We start from the raw sequence: 16,733 nt of genomic DNA on the forward strand, positions 1-16,733 counted from the left end.
TTAGAAATTACTAATGTGATCGCCCACTAGGAGGCAGTAGTTAGTTAAAATACAATCTACACATTTTCCATCATGGGCTCAGTATCCTTGACTTCCCAAGGTTGTACTGAAGTAATAACAAAAGCAACCCACTCTAGAAGCCTCAAAATGCTAACTGAGGAGAATTTAGTATATGCCTAACTACACAGCTTGGACTGCAGATTTCCAGCATCTTGGTTTCATGAGACTTCATAAATATGTTCACTTTTCTTTCAAAGTCTATCTACTACCTTTTAAAGGGCAATCATGGAGAACAGTGTAATATCTCAAGACTACGGAACAAATTTTCCACCTTTTCCCCTCATTTGTCTGAAACCACTCCAAGAAATTCAATTTACAGAGATTTTTTGTTTATATTCCAGCTTTCAAACTATAATAATATTTCTATTTCTCGTTGTCTATAATATTACTATTACTCTGCTTCTCACTACACAAATGCTGCTTAACTCATCAAGCAGTTCCAGGATTTCCAGGTTTTGTTGCCCATTTTTGTTCTCTTCCAAGCCCCTGTTCCTATTCTATGATACCCTCATGTTCAGGGTCAGCCACTAATATCATTTTACATGATGGCAAAATATGCAAACTGTTACCAGGCCATTGTGCTATACTTTTGCATAATGTATTGTGGTTAAGTTAAGGCAGCCTAATGGCAATATCATCCATTTTGTCTTCCTCTTCTGGGAAGAAGCTATGTGGTGGCCTCTCTGTCTCTCTACACATGAAATTTATACAAACTGTCCTGTTAACATTTCAATAAGTGGAATAGGTTGCCAGGGAATAATAGACAATGTCAGCATTGTTGTTGAATTTGAAGAACAATTAATGCCATTTTATGATTGAATGGCTACATTCTGCAAAGTAAATAAGGCAAAATGAGAAAAATGTGGCTCTGAATTATTTTTCTCTTCTCTATGTTGCTACACAACAGCTACACTGTATTTTATCTAGCGACATTCATTGGGTTTCTTTACACATAAACATGATAAAAATAATGAAGTCATTTATTTGTTACCTTCAGAATAAAGATGCATTAATTGACTTCCAAATGCTAATAATATGTTTGTAACAACATATGTGGGCAAGTATACACCATGAAATCTGATCAGCTGTAACAGAAAATGTAATAATTCATAAACAGTTGGTTAGTATTTTGCATTTAATATAGTCTTAATACTACAACAATGTTCAGAGCATTGGACACATTCCAGGCTGACAGTTCTAGCCTCAATAGAAGGTACTCCGGATTCTTTTCTCCCCAAAGTGTTCAGGTCAACACACATCTTATTACTCTGCAAAATCCATCTATTCACACATTTCACAAAAGGACTCATACAAATCTTGGTGAACATGTATTAGATGTCCTAAAGGCAAAAATTAGCTATGAGTTAACTAAAGTTAGGATCTAACTGTTGAGCCTATAAATAAAACAATTCTTTAAATGTGATTAAATTAAAAGCAATAGTGTTTATTAGCAAATAATCAGGAAAGCAATCAAATTTTGCTTTTATTTGAAAGCCATCAGATTAGTAGTAATTACCAATCATAAAATGACATAAATTCATAGCAAGAATTAAAATTAAAACTCTTGTGAACACATGCAAAATGCTGGAGAAATTCAGGTCAGTTGGCATCCCTTCATCAGGACACACAATAGAACCTGTTGAGTTTATCCAGCATTTTGCATGTGTACTCTGGACTTCCAGCATCTGTAGAATCTCCCGCGTCTACAGAACTCCTGGGAGCTCATCTTGTCACTCACAGAAATATATCTACAAAAGCAGTGACAAACACCAAAGTAGAAAGCAGCAAATGATTGTAAAACTACAGGAAAATAAAAACAGCCAGCATTTATGTGACCTTCGTACACTCCAAAGCACGTTACAATCCATAATGTTACACCACAAGTTTTTGTCATATTTGTACCGAGAGGTTGGAAAACAAACAATGAGACCATTCTTAGCTTGGGGGAACAACACCTCATATTCTGCTTGGGTAGATTCCAACCTGATGCCATGAGCATCGATTTCTCTAACTTTCAGTAAATTTTCAGCCTCCCACCTCCCTCTTCTTCCATTCCTCACTCTGGCTTCCCTATTACATCTTACCTCTCCCTCTATCACCCCCCTCTGTTGCCTCTCCTCCTGCACTTTCTCCCATGGTCCACTCTCCTCTCCTGCCAGATTCCTTTTTCTTCAGCCCTTTACCTTTTCTACCTATCACCTCCCAGCTTCTTACATCAGTCCCCCCCCCCCCCCCCCGCCACCTGGCTTCACCTATCACCTTCTGGCTTGTATTCCTTTCTCTCCCCCCATATTCTTGTTCTGGATTCTTCCCCCTTCCTTTCCAGTCCTGAAGAAGGGTCGCGGCCCAAAACATTGACTGTTTACTCATTTTCTTAGATGCTGCCTGACCTGCTGAGATCCACCAGCATTTTGTGTGCATTGCTGTGGGAAACAAACAATTGGCAATTTACATAAAAATACATGACCTGATAATCTTAGGTGAGGGATAATTATTGGTCAGTACACTGCGGAGAACTCTACTTTTCTTCTTTGAAGCAGTTTCGTGGGATCTTTCACATTCGCCTGAGGGTGTAGGGGTTTAGCTCTCAATCTAGAGTCACCACTAGTAATAAAGCACTGTGTAATTTCAGAAGAGAGTGTGAACCTAGGTTTTGTTAATCAATCTAATACCAGCACTCTTCAGATAGTTTGATACAGGTTATTTAATTTGAGAAGAGTTGATTATATTAAAATATCTTTGTCCAGCATTTGTTATTTTTTCCTTATAATATCACCATTACAATGTTGAGACCAAGAAAGTGCAGGACAAGATCAAAGATCATTTATAAGTTTTGGGGATGATCAATACACTTTGCGTATTACAAAGCAAGCAACGAGTATTTAACTGGGCTTCCAGTGATGAAAGCTTTTTACTACTGGGTTTTCTGCCAGATGTCACCATGACATAATGAGAACTTGGATATCTTTCCCTGCAATCAGTTTTCCTCTTGCCCTATCTGTCAAATACAACAGCTTATGGATAAAGAAACATGAAATCTCAGATTCTGAACTGTATATATAATGATTCTATCCAATTAAATACTACTTGGACATCAAGATCTTCAATGAGTTACACCTGAAAGAAAGAGATTTTAATCGCCAGTCTTGCAATGCCAAAAGCCCTCATAATTAATTTTTGGTACATATGAATACTCTCCATTAGTTTTCATTAATTATATTTTGCTCCTTTTGCCAGAATATCTTACAGTTTGTACCCAAGTACAATGTTTGCATTATTTATCTGTGAGATGAATTGCAAAGTAGACTCAATAAGCCTTTTGTCCTCCCTACTCCTATTTCAGAAGACTATGTTCAAAGGCAATGTTTACTGTTCTTCACATCTGGTTAGATTTTATTAAACTTTCATATATGTTGAGCAACTTCCCAACCAGTTGAACACAGAACAATGTTATCAGAAATTAATGAAGCAGAAACAGAAGCAAACTTCTATTTTATTCCTGCATAGTTTCAAAAATGAGATCGATAAGGCATTGTGGGTTGAAAATAGGAGTGGAATACAAAATTAGGGTAGTTTAGCTACAAATGTAGAGCATTTTAGTGAGGCCACACCTGGGATACAATGAACAGTGTTGACCTTCTTGTGTAACTTGCTTTTAAAGCAGCACAGTGCAAATTCACTGGATTGGTTCCTGGATTAGGGAGATATCTAAGAAAGGATAGAAAAGATTGGGCATATATTCACTGGAGTTCAGAAGAATGAGAGGCGATCTCATTGAGTCACAAGCTTGAATCTGAAGTGGCTAGAGAGATGTGGGCAGGAAGCACTAGTGACGATGACCACCAGCTCCCTCCCTCACCAAACATGCAAATCAGTGTGTCCAGTGTAAGGCTGACTGTTTGGGCTCCCATTCTTCGGAGAATTTGCCATTCCAGTCCTTGTGCTTGTGGTCTTCATCCATCAGCATTGGTAGTCTTGCAATCTTTGCTGCAGATCGAAGCCCGAAGGTCAATCAGAAGCAAGGCCTAATGGCCGTAGACCTGAATCTACTGTGATGCCACTGGGGAAGTTGAAGCCTAATGTCTGAAAATCTACGAGTTCACTGATGGCGAGAGGCAATGAGGCCTGTCCTGGGGTTGTAGGACTCTGTGTGTGTGTGTGCATGGTTGGGCAGGAGTGACGAACAGCACTTGTTTTGCTGTTGCTCATCTGTTGCTTGTTGTGTTCTGTGTTGTTCTGGAAGCATTGTGGTCATGGTATGTTGGTGCTGGAATAGGTGGTGACACTTGTGGACTGCCCCCTAGGTTGTGTTGGCTGTTAATGCAAATGACACATTTCATTGTATAAATGTATGTACATGTGATAAATAAACAAATCTGAACCCAATTCTTAAAATGCTTTAATTTCCAGAGAAAATTAAGGCCAAAAATTTTATTATTTTTCCAGATTTTCTGATGGAAAGGTTGAGCTTGTCTCAAGATAATCTTTTCACCTATGACTGCATTCCTGTTCTTGGTTCTAACTCCATAAAAGTTTGCAGAGAACACCACGGTGGTTGGCCTGATCAGAGGAGATGACGAGACGGCCTACAGGGACGAGGTCCAGCACCTGGCCGTGTGGTGTGCCGACAACAACCTGGTCCTTAACACCCAGAAGACCAAGGAGATCATTGAGGACTTCAGGCATGCTAGGAGCCACACTCACGTTCCCATCTACATCAACGGAGCTGTAGTGGAGCATAGTGTATCAAGCTTCAAATTCCTTGGTGTCCATATTTCCAAGGATCTCACCTGGTCCCTGAACTCCTCCATCCTGATCAAAAAGGCGCAACAGCACCTTTATTTCCTGCGGAGCATCAAGTAAGCTCACCTCTGTCCCAGGATACTGACAGACTTTTACCGCTGTACTACTGAGAGCATACTCACCGTCTGCATCTCAGTGTGGTATGGCAATTGTCCCGTATCGGACCGCAAAGCACTCCAGCGTGTGGTGAAAACTGCCCAGCAGATTATCAGCACCCAACTGCCCACTATTGAGAACATCTACCATAAATGCTGCCTGGGCAGGGTGAAAAGCATTATCAGCGATGCATTCACCCTAACCATGGACTTTTTACTCTCCTCCCATCCGGTAGGCGCTACAGGAGCCTCCGGTCCCGCACCGGCAGGCACAGGAAGAGCTTCTTCCCTGAGGCTGTGACCCTGCTGGACCTCACATCACAGCACTAAACAGTATTGCACCCATATTGTACTGTCTCAGTACTTGTATATTTGTGTGCTCTAGCACTTTTTATTCGCAGTTATTTTGTAAATAACATGATTCTTTGCATTTCTGGTTAGATGCTAACTGCATTTCATTTGTCTTTGTATCTGTACTCGGCACAATGACAATAAAGTTGAATCTAATCTAAGACCCGGAATGCACACCCTGATGGACTGTTTATTGTCACCGTGGATTTTAACCACGCGAACCTTAAGTCAGTGCTCCCCAAATTCCATCAGTATGTGGACTTTGCAACGAGAGGGAAGAACACATTGGACCTGGTTTACACAAACATTCCCACTGTGTACCGGGCAGAGCCCCACCCCCACCTCGGTTACTCAGACCACATCTCTGTTATGCTAATCCCAGCATACAGACCATTCGTCAGGCGCTCCAGACCAGCTCAGAAGCAGGTGAAAACCTGGCCAGCAGGAGCCATCTCTGCTCTTCAAGACTGCTTTGAGCACGCTGACTGGTACAAGTTCAGGGAGGCTGCAACCGATGGTGACTCTACCAACTTACAGGAGTACACAGTATCAGTGACCAGCTGCATCAGCAAGTGCATTGATGATGTTACTCTGTCCAAGACCATCACTACACACGCTAACCAGAAGCCATGGATGACTGCGGAGGTGCATGCGCTGCTGAGGACCCCTGACTCCGCCTTCAGAACATGCGACAAGGCAGCTCTAACAACAACAAGGGCCAAACTGTCCCAAGCCATCAGAGGGGCAAAGCGTGCACACGCCTAGCAAATCCACAGCCACTTCCAGGACAGCGGTGACACTCGGCACATGTGGAAGGGCATCCAGGACATCACCAATTACAGGACAACATCACCTGACTGTGCAGGTGACGCCTCCCTCCCAGATGCGCTGAGTAACTTCTATGCCTAGTTTGAGGCAGAAAATGATGTGGTGGCGAGGAAGTCCACCCCTCCTGCGAACGACCAGGTGCTGTGTCTCTCCGTGGCCGACGTGAGAAGCACCCTGTGCAGGGTCAACCCACAGAAGGCTGCTGGATTGGACAATAATCCTGGTACAGTGCTCAGAGGATGTGCAGACCAGCTAGCAGATGTTCTCAGTGATATCTTCAACATCTCCCTGAGCAGCGCCACCATTCCAATGTGCTTCAAGGCCGCCACCATCGTCCCCGTGCCGATGAAGTCTTCAGAGTCCCGCCTACTGTCCTGTTGCACTTACATCCATCATCATGAAGTGCTTTGAGAGGCTCGTCATGAGGCATATCAAGACCCTGCTGCCCCCCTCACTGGACCCCCTGCAGTTTGCGTACCGTCCCAACCGTTCAACAGATGGCGCCATTGTCACCACCCTCCCGGACAAAAAAGACACATACGTTCGGATGCTGTTCATAGACTTCAGTTCAGCATTCAACACAATCATCCCTCAGAAACTGATTGGAAAGCTGAGCCTTCTGGGCCTGAACACCTCCCTCTGCAGCTGGATCCTAGACTTCCTGACTGGGAGACCTCAGTGAGTCCGGATCGGGAGCAGCATCTCCAACACTATCACACTGAGCATGGGGGCCCCCCAGGGCTGTGTGCTCAGTCCACTGCTGTTCACTCTGCTGACCCACGACTGTGCTGCAACACACAGCTCGAACCACATCATCAAGTTCGCTGATGACACGACCGTGGTGGGTCTCATTAGCAAGAACGACGAGTCAGCTTACAGAGAGGAGGTGCAGCGGCTAACAGACTGGTGCAGAGTCAACAACTTGTCTCTTAATGTGAACAAAACAAAAGAGATGGTTGTTGACTTCAGGAGGGCACGGAGCGACCACTCCCCGCTGAACATCGACGGCTCCTCGGTAGAGATCATTTAGAGCAGCAAATTTCTTGGTGTTCGCCTGGTGGAGAACCTCACCTGGTCCCTCAACACAACCTCCATAGCAAAGAAAACCCAGCAGTGTCTCTGCTTTCTGTGAAGGCTGAGGAAAGTCCATCTCCCACCCCCACCCCCACCCCCAATCCTCATCACATTCTACAGGGGTTGTATTGAGAGCATCCTGAGCAACTGCATCACTAACTGGTTTGGAAATTGCACCATCTCAGATCGCAAGACCCTGCAGCAGATAGTGAGGTCAGCTGAGAAGATCATTGGGGTCTTTCTTCCCGCCATCATGGATGTTTATACACACACTGCATCCGCAAAAGGAAACAGCATTATGAAGGACCCCAGGCACCCCTCATACAATCTCTTCTCCCTCCTGCCATCTGGGAAAAGGCTCCAAAGCATTCGGGCTCTCACGACCAGACAATGGAACAGTTTCTTCCCCCAAGCTATCAGACCCCTCAATACCCAGAGCCTGGACTGACACCTTGCCCTATTGTCCTGTTTATTATTTATTGTAATGCCTGCACTGTTTTGTGCACTTTACGCAGTCCTGTGTAGGTCTGTAGTCTCGTGTAGCTTTCTCTGTGTTTTTTTTTACATAGTTCAGTCTAGTTTTTGTACTGTGTCATGCAACACTACGGTCCTGAAAAACGTTGTCTCATTTTTACCATGTACTGTACCAGCAGTTATTGTCGAAATGACAATAGAGGTGACTTGACCTGAAAAATTTTGCCCATAACGAAGCAGGAAAGGGGAATTGAGCTAAAAGATCATGAACCATGAGCTTATTGAAGCGCAGAACAAGTCTTCTCTACTCCTATTCCTTACATTCTTAAGACTCTATAACTGGAAGAGGCCATGGGTGTGGCAAGCTTGAAACAGTCAATTCAAATGTCTGAATCTTTCCCAGGATGAAGCATACAGTAAAGTTAAAGTTTTTTGACGAGGTGACAAGAGTGATTGATGAAGGTAGACTCGTGGATGTTGTCAACATAGATTTTAGTAAGGTGTTTGACAAGGTCCCTCATGGGAGGCTCATCCAGAAGATTAAGATGCATATGATCCATGGTGAATTGGCTGTTTGGATTCCGAACTAGCTTGCGCATAGATGACTGAAGGTAGTTGCCAATGGGACTCATTTTAGCTGGAGGTCTGTGATTAGTGGTGTTCCACAGGGATTTGTCCTGGAACCTCTGCTGTTTGTGATGTATATAAATGACCTGGATGAAAATGTAAATGGGTGGGTTAGTAAGTTTGCAGATGACATGAAGATTGGTGGTGTTGTGAAGCAGAAGACTGGCAAACAATACAATGGCGCACAGATCAGTTGCAGATATAAGCAGAGAAATAGCAGATAGAGCTTAACTTGGTCCAATGTGAAATGTACAGGCAGAACGATCTTGAGGACGAAGTTCATAGCTCCCCGAAAGTGGCTACACAGCTTGATAGGGGGTTCAGAAGGCATATGGCATGCTTGCCTTTATTAGTCTGGCACTGAGTTCAAAAGTCAGGAAGTTATGTTGCAGCTTTATAAAACTTTAGTTAGGCTGCATCTGGAGTGCTGTATAGTTTTGGTCGCCCCATTATAGGATGGATGTTGGAGAGACTGCAGGATATTGTCTGGATTCGACTGAGTGTGCTATAGCAAGAGGTTGGATAAACTTGGGCTGTTTTCTCTGGATTAGCACAGGCCGGGAGGAGATCTGATAGAGGTTTATAAGATCATGAGAAGTGTAGAGAAATAGACAGATGGTATTTTTCCCCAGGGTTGAAATGTCTAATACCAGAGGGCATGCACTTAAGATGAGAAGGGATCATTTCAAAGAAGATGTAAGGGTCAAGGTGTTAACACAGAGAGTGGTGTGCATGGAATGTGATGTCTGGGGTGGCGGTAGAGACAGATACATTAGGGACTTCTAGAAGATTTTTGGATAGGCACATGAATGTGAGAAAAATGGAAGGATATGGACATTGTGTAGGCAACTAACTTAATTGGCTTGGCACAACATTATGGGCCGAAGGGCCTGTTCATGTGCTATACTGTTCTATGCTCAAAATTTGAAAGCAACAGAGCTGAGATTGTTATTGACAAGAATGAGGAAAAAGGAAATAACAGAGGATTAACATGGTAGCACTTGTACCTTTGTACTTCTTGTCATTTAATCTCTCCTGCCTTCTATTACAATCCTTCTTTTCCCTCCTCTGCTCACTGCTTCAAAACCAGAAAATCCCATCCAAGCTTAGCAGATTGAATAGTATCACCTTTCCTATCTACATACTTGTCCAAATGTCATTTAGATGTTGCTATTCTATCTACCTCAACCATTTCCTCTTGCAGTTCATACTACATACACTCAGTGGCCACTTTATTAGGTACACCTCCCATATGCCACTAGGCATAAAAGACTATACTTAGGATCCAATTAAATAGTTCCTCTGTCATCTTAAACCTATGTCCATTAGTTCTTAACTGCCCTACACAGGGAAGAAGGCTGTGTGCAATTACCCTATCTATGTCCCTCATGATTTCATACATCTTCAGTGGCCTGCTCTTCTAAGTTCCCTAGTCTTCTTGTTTCTCTCCACAGTTAAAAATGTGTACAGAGCACACAAAAATTAATTTTCACTGAATTCAGTTTACTGCATCTTCACTTATCTATAACTACAAGAGACACAGGACAGAAAATATTGCAGTAGCGCTGTACAAATATAGAATGCAGATGAATGACTGGCTACTAATGTCACTGTGCAGCACCCATTTATCAAACACTAAGCTCTTTGCTCCATACTTGAAACACTCCTTGAGGATCTGATCCTAAATCCCAGATGGAATTACTTACAAGGAATTTTTTTTTTAAAGTCACTAGCCTCAAGCATCAATTTTCCCCTTTATAGATGCTGCATGCCTTGTTGGTAATTTCCATCATTTCCTCTTTTCTTTCAGATTTCTACCATCTGCAGTACTTTGGGTGGCAAAGTTCAGGGTTTATATTTCAGGCCAGAAGGTTTCAAAAGCATTTCTAAGTCTATTCTCATAACACACAACACTGTTAAGTTGGTCACATAAAAAAATAAGAGAAACTGTTGGTATAACTAGCAAACACAAGGAAATCTGCAGATGCTGGAAATTCAAACAGCAACACACACAAAATGCTGCCTGGCCTGCTGTGTTCCACCAGCATTTGGTATAAATAGATTAGCTTTGGGCAAAAACATGATAAGCAATTCCACCAACCCCAGATTCTATTTGTTCCAAGCATGATGCAGCAGCAAGGGCTACTAATTTTGGATTTTACAGTCTGCCAACATCTTTATAATCTTACATCTTAAGCTATCCAAGATGTCCTTGATGATTATAATGGATTCTTTAGCCTTAAGAACATATTAACTTCTCAGTTGAGTTGCTGTCAAATGATTTCACATAATCTTAGTACTTCGCATGGGGAGGTACGTGCAAAAGAGGCTGATGACTAGAAACCAGAAAAATGGAGATGTCAAGCTCTTGAGTTATGACTTCTTTTAGCAATGGGCAATGCGATGCACTACCATACAGGACATTGTGTGACTTCATTGGTGCAGTAACACTCTTGGGCATGAAACATAATTAGATATTATTCCAAATTTTTTCTCTTTCACAACTTTTTGCACAAAATGAAAATTCTTTAATAATGGTAAAATGCTTCCCTCATCTACTAGGTGTGGAGTCAATTATGATCTACTTGAAAAGAGCAGCTTCCACGGAAAAAAACATTCCAGGCTTACAAAGGAAGAAAGGGAGATGTGGATGCCAAAAAAGGTAACTTTTTTCAAATAAGACAGAAGGATTTCAAATGAGCAAAATGATTTGAGTAACACCAAGATGCTATAAATTCAACAGCAATACAAAAAATGAGAGGTGAGAACAATTTATCAACAATTTCTATTTATATAACACTTTTAACATAGCAAATGTTCTGTCAGTGAAACAAAGTATAAATTAGGACTCCAGAACAGTAGGATATATTTCAGGATAGATGATCCTAAAAATAATATACACTCTGCTTCCACAACTTTGAGAAATAAAGTATCAGACCCTCAATCCTGAGAGAAAAAGAACTGGCTTCTCTTGATCTTACATGGTACAAAATTCTCCTTCAATTGTATTGAATTGAATTGACTTTGTTTCTTACATCCTTCACATACATGAGTAAAAATCTTTAAGTTGCACCTCCATCTAAATGTGCAAACATAGTAATTTACAATCGTTTATAATAATACAACAGTCAATGTAATAAGGAGTACATTCAAATCAGTGTGAGTTAATCAGTCTTATAGCCTGTTGGAAGAAGCTGTCTCGGAGCCTGTTGGTCCTGGCTTTTATGGTGCGGTACTATTTCCCAGATGGTAGCAGCTGGAATAGATTGTGGTTGGGATGGCTTGGGTCCCCAAAGATCCTACAGGCCCTTGGTACACACCTGTCTTTGTAAATGTCCTGAATCATGGGAAGTTCCCAACTACAGATGCTCTGGGCTGTCCGCACCACTCCCTGCAGAGTCCTGTGATTAAGGCGAAGCACAGTTCCCATACCAGGCAGTGATGCAGCCATCCAGTTCTCAATTGTGCCCCTGAAAAAGGTTCTTGGGATTTAGGGGCCCGTACCAAACTTCCTCTGAGGTGAAAGAGGCGCTGTTGTGCCTTTTTCACCACACAGCTGGTGTGTACAGACGACGTGAGGTCCTCAGTGATGTGGATGCCGAGGAACTTGAAGCTGTTTATATTCTTAACCCCAGATCCATTGATGCCAATAGGGGTCAGCCTGTCTCCATTCCTCCTGTAATCCACAAACAGCTCCTTTGTTTTTGCGACATTAAGGGAGAGGTTGTTCTTTTGACACTACTGTGTCAGAGAGATGACTTCTTCCCTGCAGGCCACTTCGTTATTGTTTGAGATTAGGCCAATCAATGTAGTGTCATCGTTAAATTTAATTAGCAGATTGGAGCTGTGGGTGGTGATACAGTCATGGGTATACAGGGAGTAAAGGAGGGGGCTCAGTACGCAGCCCTGAGGGGCTCCTGTATTGAGAGTCAGAGGGTTGGAGGTGAGGGAGCCCACTCTTACAACCTGCTGGCAATCTGACGGGAAGTCCAGGATCCAGCTGCACAAGGTAGAGTCAAGGCCAAAGTCTCAAAGCTTTTTGTCGAGCCTGGATGGAACTATGGTGTTGAATGCTGAACTGTAGTCCAGAACAGCATTCGCACATGAGCATCCCTCTTCTCCAGATGTATAAGGATGGCACGCAGAGCAGTGGCTATTACGTCATCTGTCAATCGGTTGTGTCAGTAGGCGAATAGTAGAGGGTTCAGTTTGGGTGGCAGCCAGCTGTAGATGAAATCCTTGACCAGCCTCTCAAAGCATTTGCTTATTATTGAGGTGAGTGTGACAGGATGCCAGTCGTTCAGACATGTTACCTTGGTCTTTTTTGGCCCAGGGACAATAGCGGATGTTTTGAAAAAGGAGGCACTCTACACTGGGAGAGGGAGAGACTAAAAATGTCTGTAAACACACCTGCCCGTTGTGCTGCGCACATCCTGAGTGCTCACCCTGGGATGCTGTCCGGTCCTGCAGCCTCGCGACTGTCCACTCGTTGGAAACATCTGCGTACCTCAGCCTCAGAGATGACCAGGTTGCAAGTTGTAGCGGCGGCTTTCCTCGGAGGCTCAGAGCTAGCGACGTCGAACCGAGCGTAAAAGTGATTGAGCTCATCTGGGAGAGAGGCCGCGATGTTGGTGGCACCACAACATTTGGCTTTGAAGTCTGCGATGGTAAGCAGCCCTCGCCACAAGTCACAAGAGGAAGTGTCCTTTTTATATTCAGCTTGTTAAGAACTCTCAGGATCTTCGATATTTCAATTGACCCCTCACCCTTCTAATCTCCAGCAAGCACAAACTGCAGTACATTCACAAGTTTATATTCTACTGAATGAACAGTTTTATTGCCACTATCCTACACTGATGATCATATAAAATAAGTCATTTTGCTTTACGTGTCATGACAAAAAAACTCTGTCTCCTTCCTATGATTTTGTAACTGTTCCTTGATATACAATTCTGTCTTGAATGATTGCTTTCAATGCTGCTCCATATTAACATTACCAAACAATATACTTCTTTAAATTCCCCTCTAAAACATCTCCAGAATTAGCTTCTCTTTCCAACTTTGCCTATGACTCATTCTACTGACGCAAGAGATCAAATTGCTGATCCCTTGCACTATTTCCAGAATGTAGTTGCTTACTTTGAGACCCAATGAATGGAAGTTGATGCTATCAAACTTTAAAAAGATTTTTTGTTTTTTTTACATCTCTGCAATAAATGTACATACCAACATCAGTATTAAATAAGAAGAGATCTAACATACAATGTGTGACTTGTCCTGCTCCTCCACTAACCAAACTACTATGCTGGCTACATGCACTTCTATTAAATGCTAGGCAGAAGCAGTATACATATTTAAAATTTGCCTTAACACAATCAAATTTCAGGAGGAATTTCAGTGGGATATTTTCCCTTACTTAAGCCTACATGTAGTTGCTAGGATAGGATGTGTGAATGGCTGCAAGTATTCAACAGAAATACAAAGGAAGCAGTAATACTGAGCAAAAAAAAATCTTTAATAGGATCACTTTGGTGGCCATAGCCAATCAAAATCTACATCTTTCAAACAAGCAGTTCTTTAGCATCTAGCAAGAAGGCTTGAATTGTTTTTCTGTGATAGCGCTCTATTCCCAACATAAAGATTATTACAACCCTTAATAATGAACACCATCTCTACAGGCATATGGTTCTTCTAGCTATATTAACCATAAAAGGATGAAACTATATAATACTACTTCTACAAAATAACACAAGAGATTCTGCAGATACTGGAAATCCAAAGTATCACATGCAAAACGCTGGAGGAACTCAGCAGGTCAGGTAGCATCTATGGGAAAGAAATAAAAGTTGACTTTTCGGGCCCAAAATCTCAACAGTTTATTCCTTTCCATAGATGCTGCTTGACTTTCTAAGTTCATCCAGTGTTTTGCAACGTTATCAATAATCAAATTAAAAGGGCATATGCAATGGCAATTAACTGTATATTCAAAACTCACCAAGTTCCAACCAATAAAAGTTAAAGTTAAAACAACATGTTAAACTATTGCTCTTTCTGAAGCTAAATGTGATTCACTGAATCACTTTGCCAAGCCACTGAATGAAGATGTTTTTGCTACAGCTTATTTTTTTGTTTCCTGCTAGGTTGCAGCATTCCTAGAGAATAAATTAAAAAAATGCAATACTGAACTTGGTTGATAAAATAAGTAGTAAATCAAAAGACAGGAAAAATATCACAAAAATGTCAGCAAGTCTCTGCTGAACAGGATTGTTTGGCTAATATTATTTGAACATGCAACTGTCTTCAGAAACTGTAGGTGATAAGAATCCATCTGCCCTCAGAGAAGTAAAACTGCCTCACAAGAGTGATATTGCTGTTTTCAACTCCATACATTGTAAATGTCACAAATACATGATAATAAACATCAGATTATGTCATTTTGTATTGTTCAAAATAATGTCCTCAAGCGATCTTGGAAAATGAATTCTGAATTATTGAGGTCACAGTATATACTCATATCCAAGAATTTCTCAAAACTCAGTTACCATCTCTTTGGAAAAGCAGACTGAAATGTTCTTCTGTCTGAATACTTCAGACAAATATTGACCAGCTTTTGATGGAAGTTTAAAGTTTAAGGGAAGAGCTGCATGTGCCAATTTTGTAAAAGCGATTTTCGAAAGTGGTTTGGCTAATAGAAGAAGAACTTGCACATCTCTTCCTCAGAAATGAGAATGGTACCTTTGGTAGCTGTTGTGGCAACCTCGAGGCACTTAAACAAGTTTTAAATTGCTTACAGTTTTCTTTAGTTAAACCAGCACTTCTTGTACATTGGAACATGCTATTCGGATTCCCTTCAACTGACCATGCACGCAAAGGATAGATGTGAAACACTGAGGCCTCTTGCGGAATCATCTCTCTTGCCAGCTTGTATTTTGAGACCTTTGTTCTTACTAGCGGCACTTCGTTTTCTGCTTTTACAGCAAGTCTCCACTTCTCTATTTCCAGCAACTTCAATGGTGTAAGATATCTGCAACTTTTTTCCCTTGATGGCACGTTTTCTCTGTGTTTGTAGTCCTGTTCTGAAATCATTGTTGTGTGCTTCTTTAGGTTTTCCTCAGAGAACATGTGTACCCCTGCAGCCAAAGCCATCTTGTTCACAAGTCTAATCACTCATTCACTAGGATAGGCGGACTTTCCATATTTCAAAGTCGCAGTCGTTAATCCACCTTCAGGCATCAACACTGAACTAGCTGCAGTCTTCTTAGTTACTGTGTGTACTAAAGTTGACAAATACCTTTTAAAATCATTAGCATAACGTAATAGGTTAACAAAAGAAACCAGTCAATCGAGAAACTCTGGACTCCAACACACGCCCACAATTTAAACAGGGACTAATTAATCACCATTGCATTGAAATAACTTCCACTAAATTACATTTCACCATTCTATCCTCTAAAATATTCAAAAGCCATGATCCAGTAAATAGAGAAATTATTTTTACTTTTCCTCTTCCTTTAAACAGAGAAATTAAGCTAAAGTTTGTGAAGTTGAACCTAAGCATTCATTTGTGCGAGAGTGATTTGACGATGGTGTTGACAATGCTGTTGCTTTCATGTTCAGATATCTTAAACAACAAATACAAAAAAAGAGCTACCACAAAGTGCACCAAGTCAATGAACTCACAAGCTTAATAACAACTTATTCTTTGATCTAGAATATACCAACGTACTAATAATATTTTATGGTATTAATAAATGCAACTACTCCAGTTCAAAAGTGTTTTAGCTTAAAACAATTCACCCTTGAATAAAAACAGATCGATTTTTTTTTCCAGCTCTCAAATCCAATTGTTGCCACCATATATCTGCTAATATAACTGTATCTGCAAAATACATTATTTACAGCTTGCATCATTTGGCCCCAAATCTTTAATGTTGTTTGGAATATTGCCAAAACTCCTACCAAGCTGCTTAAAGAAACAAATAAAAAAGCATCCAAATAAAAATGAGGCCAAAATGCTGTTTTCCATTGAAAATACATCAGAATAAGGTTCAATTTTTTTGAATGTTCATTTTGAGATCTAGGCATTGCTAGCCAGTGTTTATTAACCATTTCTAATTGTCCTTTGGTGATACAGTGGAGATATGCCTCTACCAAAGGAGGTGTAAGGTGCTCCTTTGCTCTGCTAGCTTGCATTGGAAAAGGTGTAGCACCTGTTTAGCCTCACAATCAGGGTCACCTGAAGCCATAAAAGTAGGTGGTGGATGGTTGTATGAGCAACTGGTGCATATTCCAAGTACTGGTTATGAGACCACTGACGCCAAGCAGAAGATCTCTAAAGAGTATTGATAATGGTTGGGGTCACCCATCTTGTAAAGATACTGCACTGTGGAAAACCACTTCTGTAGAAAAATTTGCCAAGAA

The 16,733-nt window shown here is 41.4% G+C and overlaps 1 protein-coding gene across 7 annotated transcripts in view; it reads right to left on the reverse strand.

Annotated features, from left to right (window-relative positions):
* pgap1 (post-GPI attachment to proteins inositol deacylase 1) overlaps positions 1-16,733 on the reverse strand; it is a 129,576-nt gene that overhangs the window by 33,768 nt on the left and 79,075 nt on the right. For all 7 annotated transcript variants that reach the window (XM_059966934.1, XM_059966938.1, XM_059966933.1 and 4 more), the window contains one exon: positions 1,052-1,145. In XM_059966934.1, coding sequence (XP_059822917.1) covers positions 1,052-1,145 — 94 coding nt within the window. The remainder of the gene's footprint in view (positions 1-1,051; positions 1,146-16,733) is intronic.

The sequence above is a fragment of the Hypanus sabinus genome, chromosome 4 (genome assembly GCF_030144855.1).
Source record: "Hypanus sabinus isolate sHypSab1 chromosome 4, sHypSab1.hap1, whole genome shotgun sequence".
Lineage (NCBI taxonomy): Eukaryota > Metazoa > Chordata > Chondrichthyes > Myliobatiformes > Dasyatidae > Hypanus > Hypanus sabinus.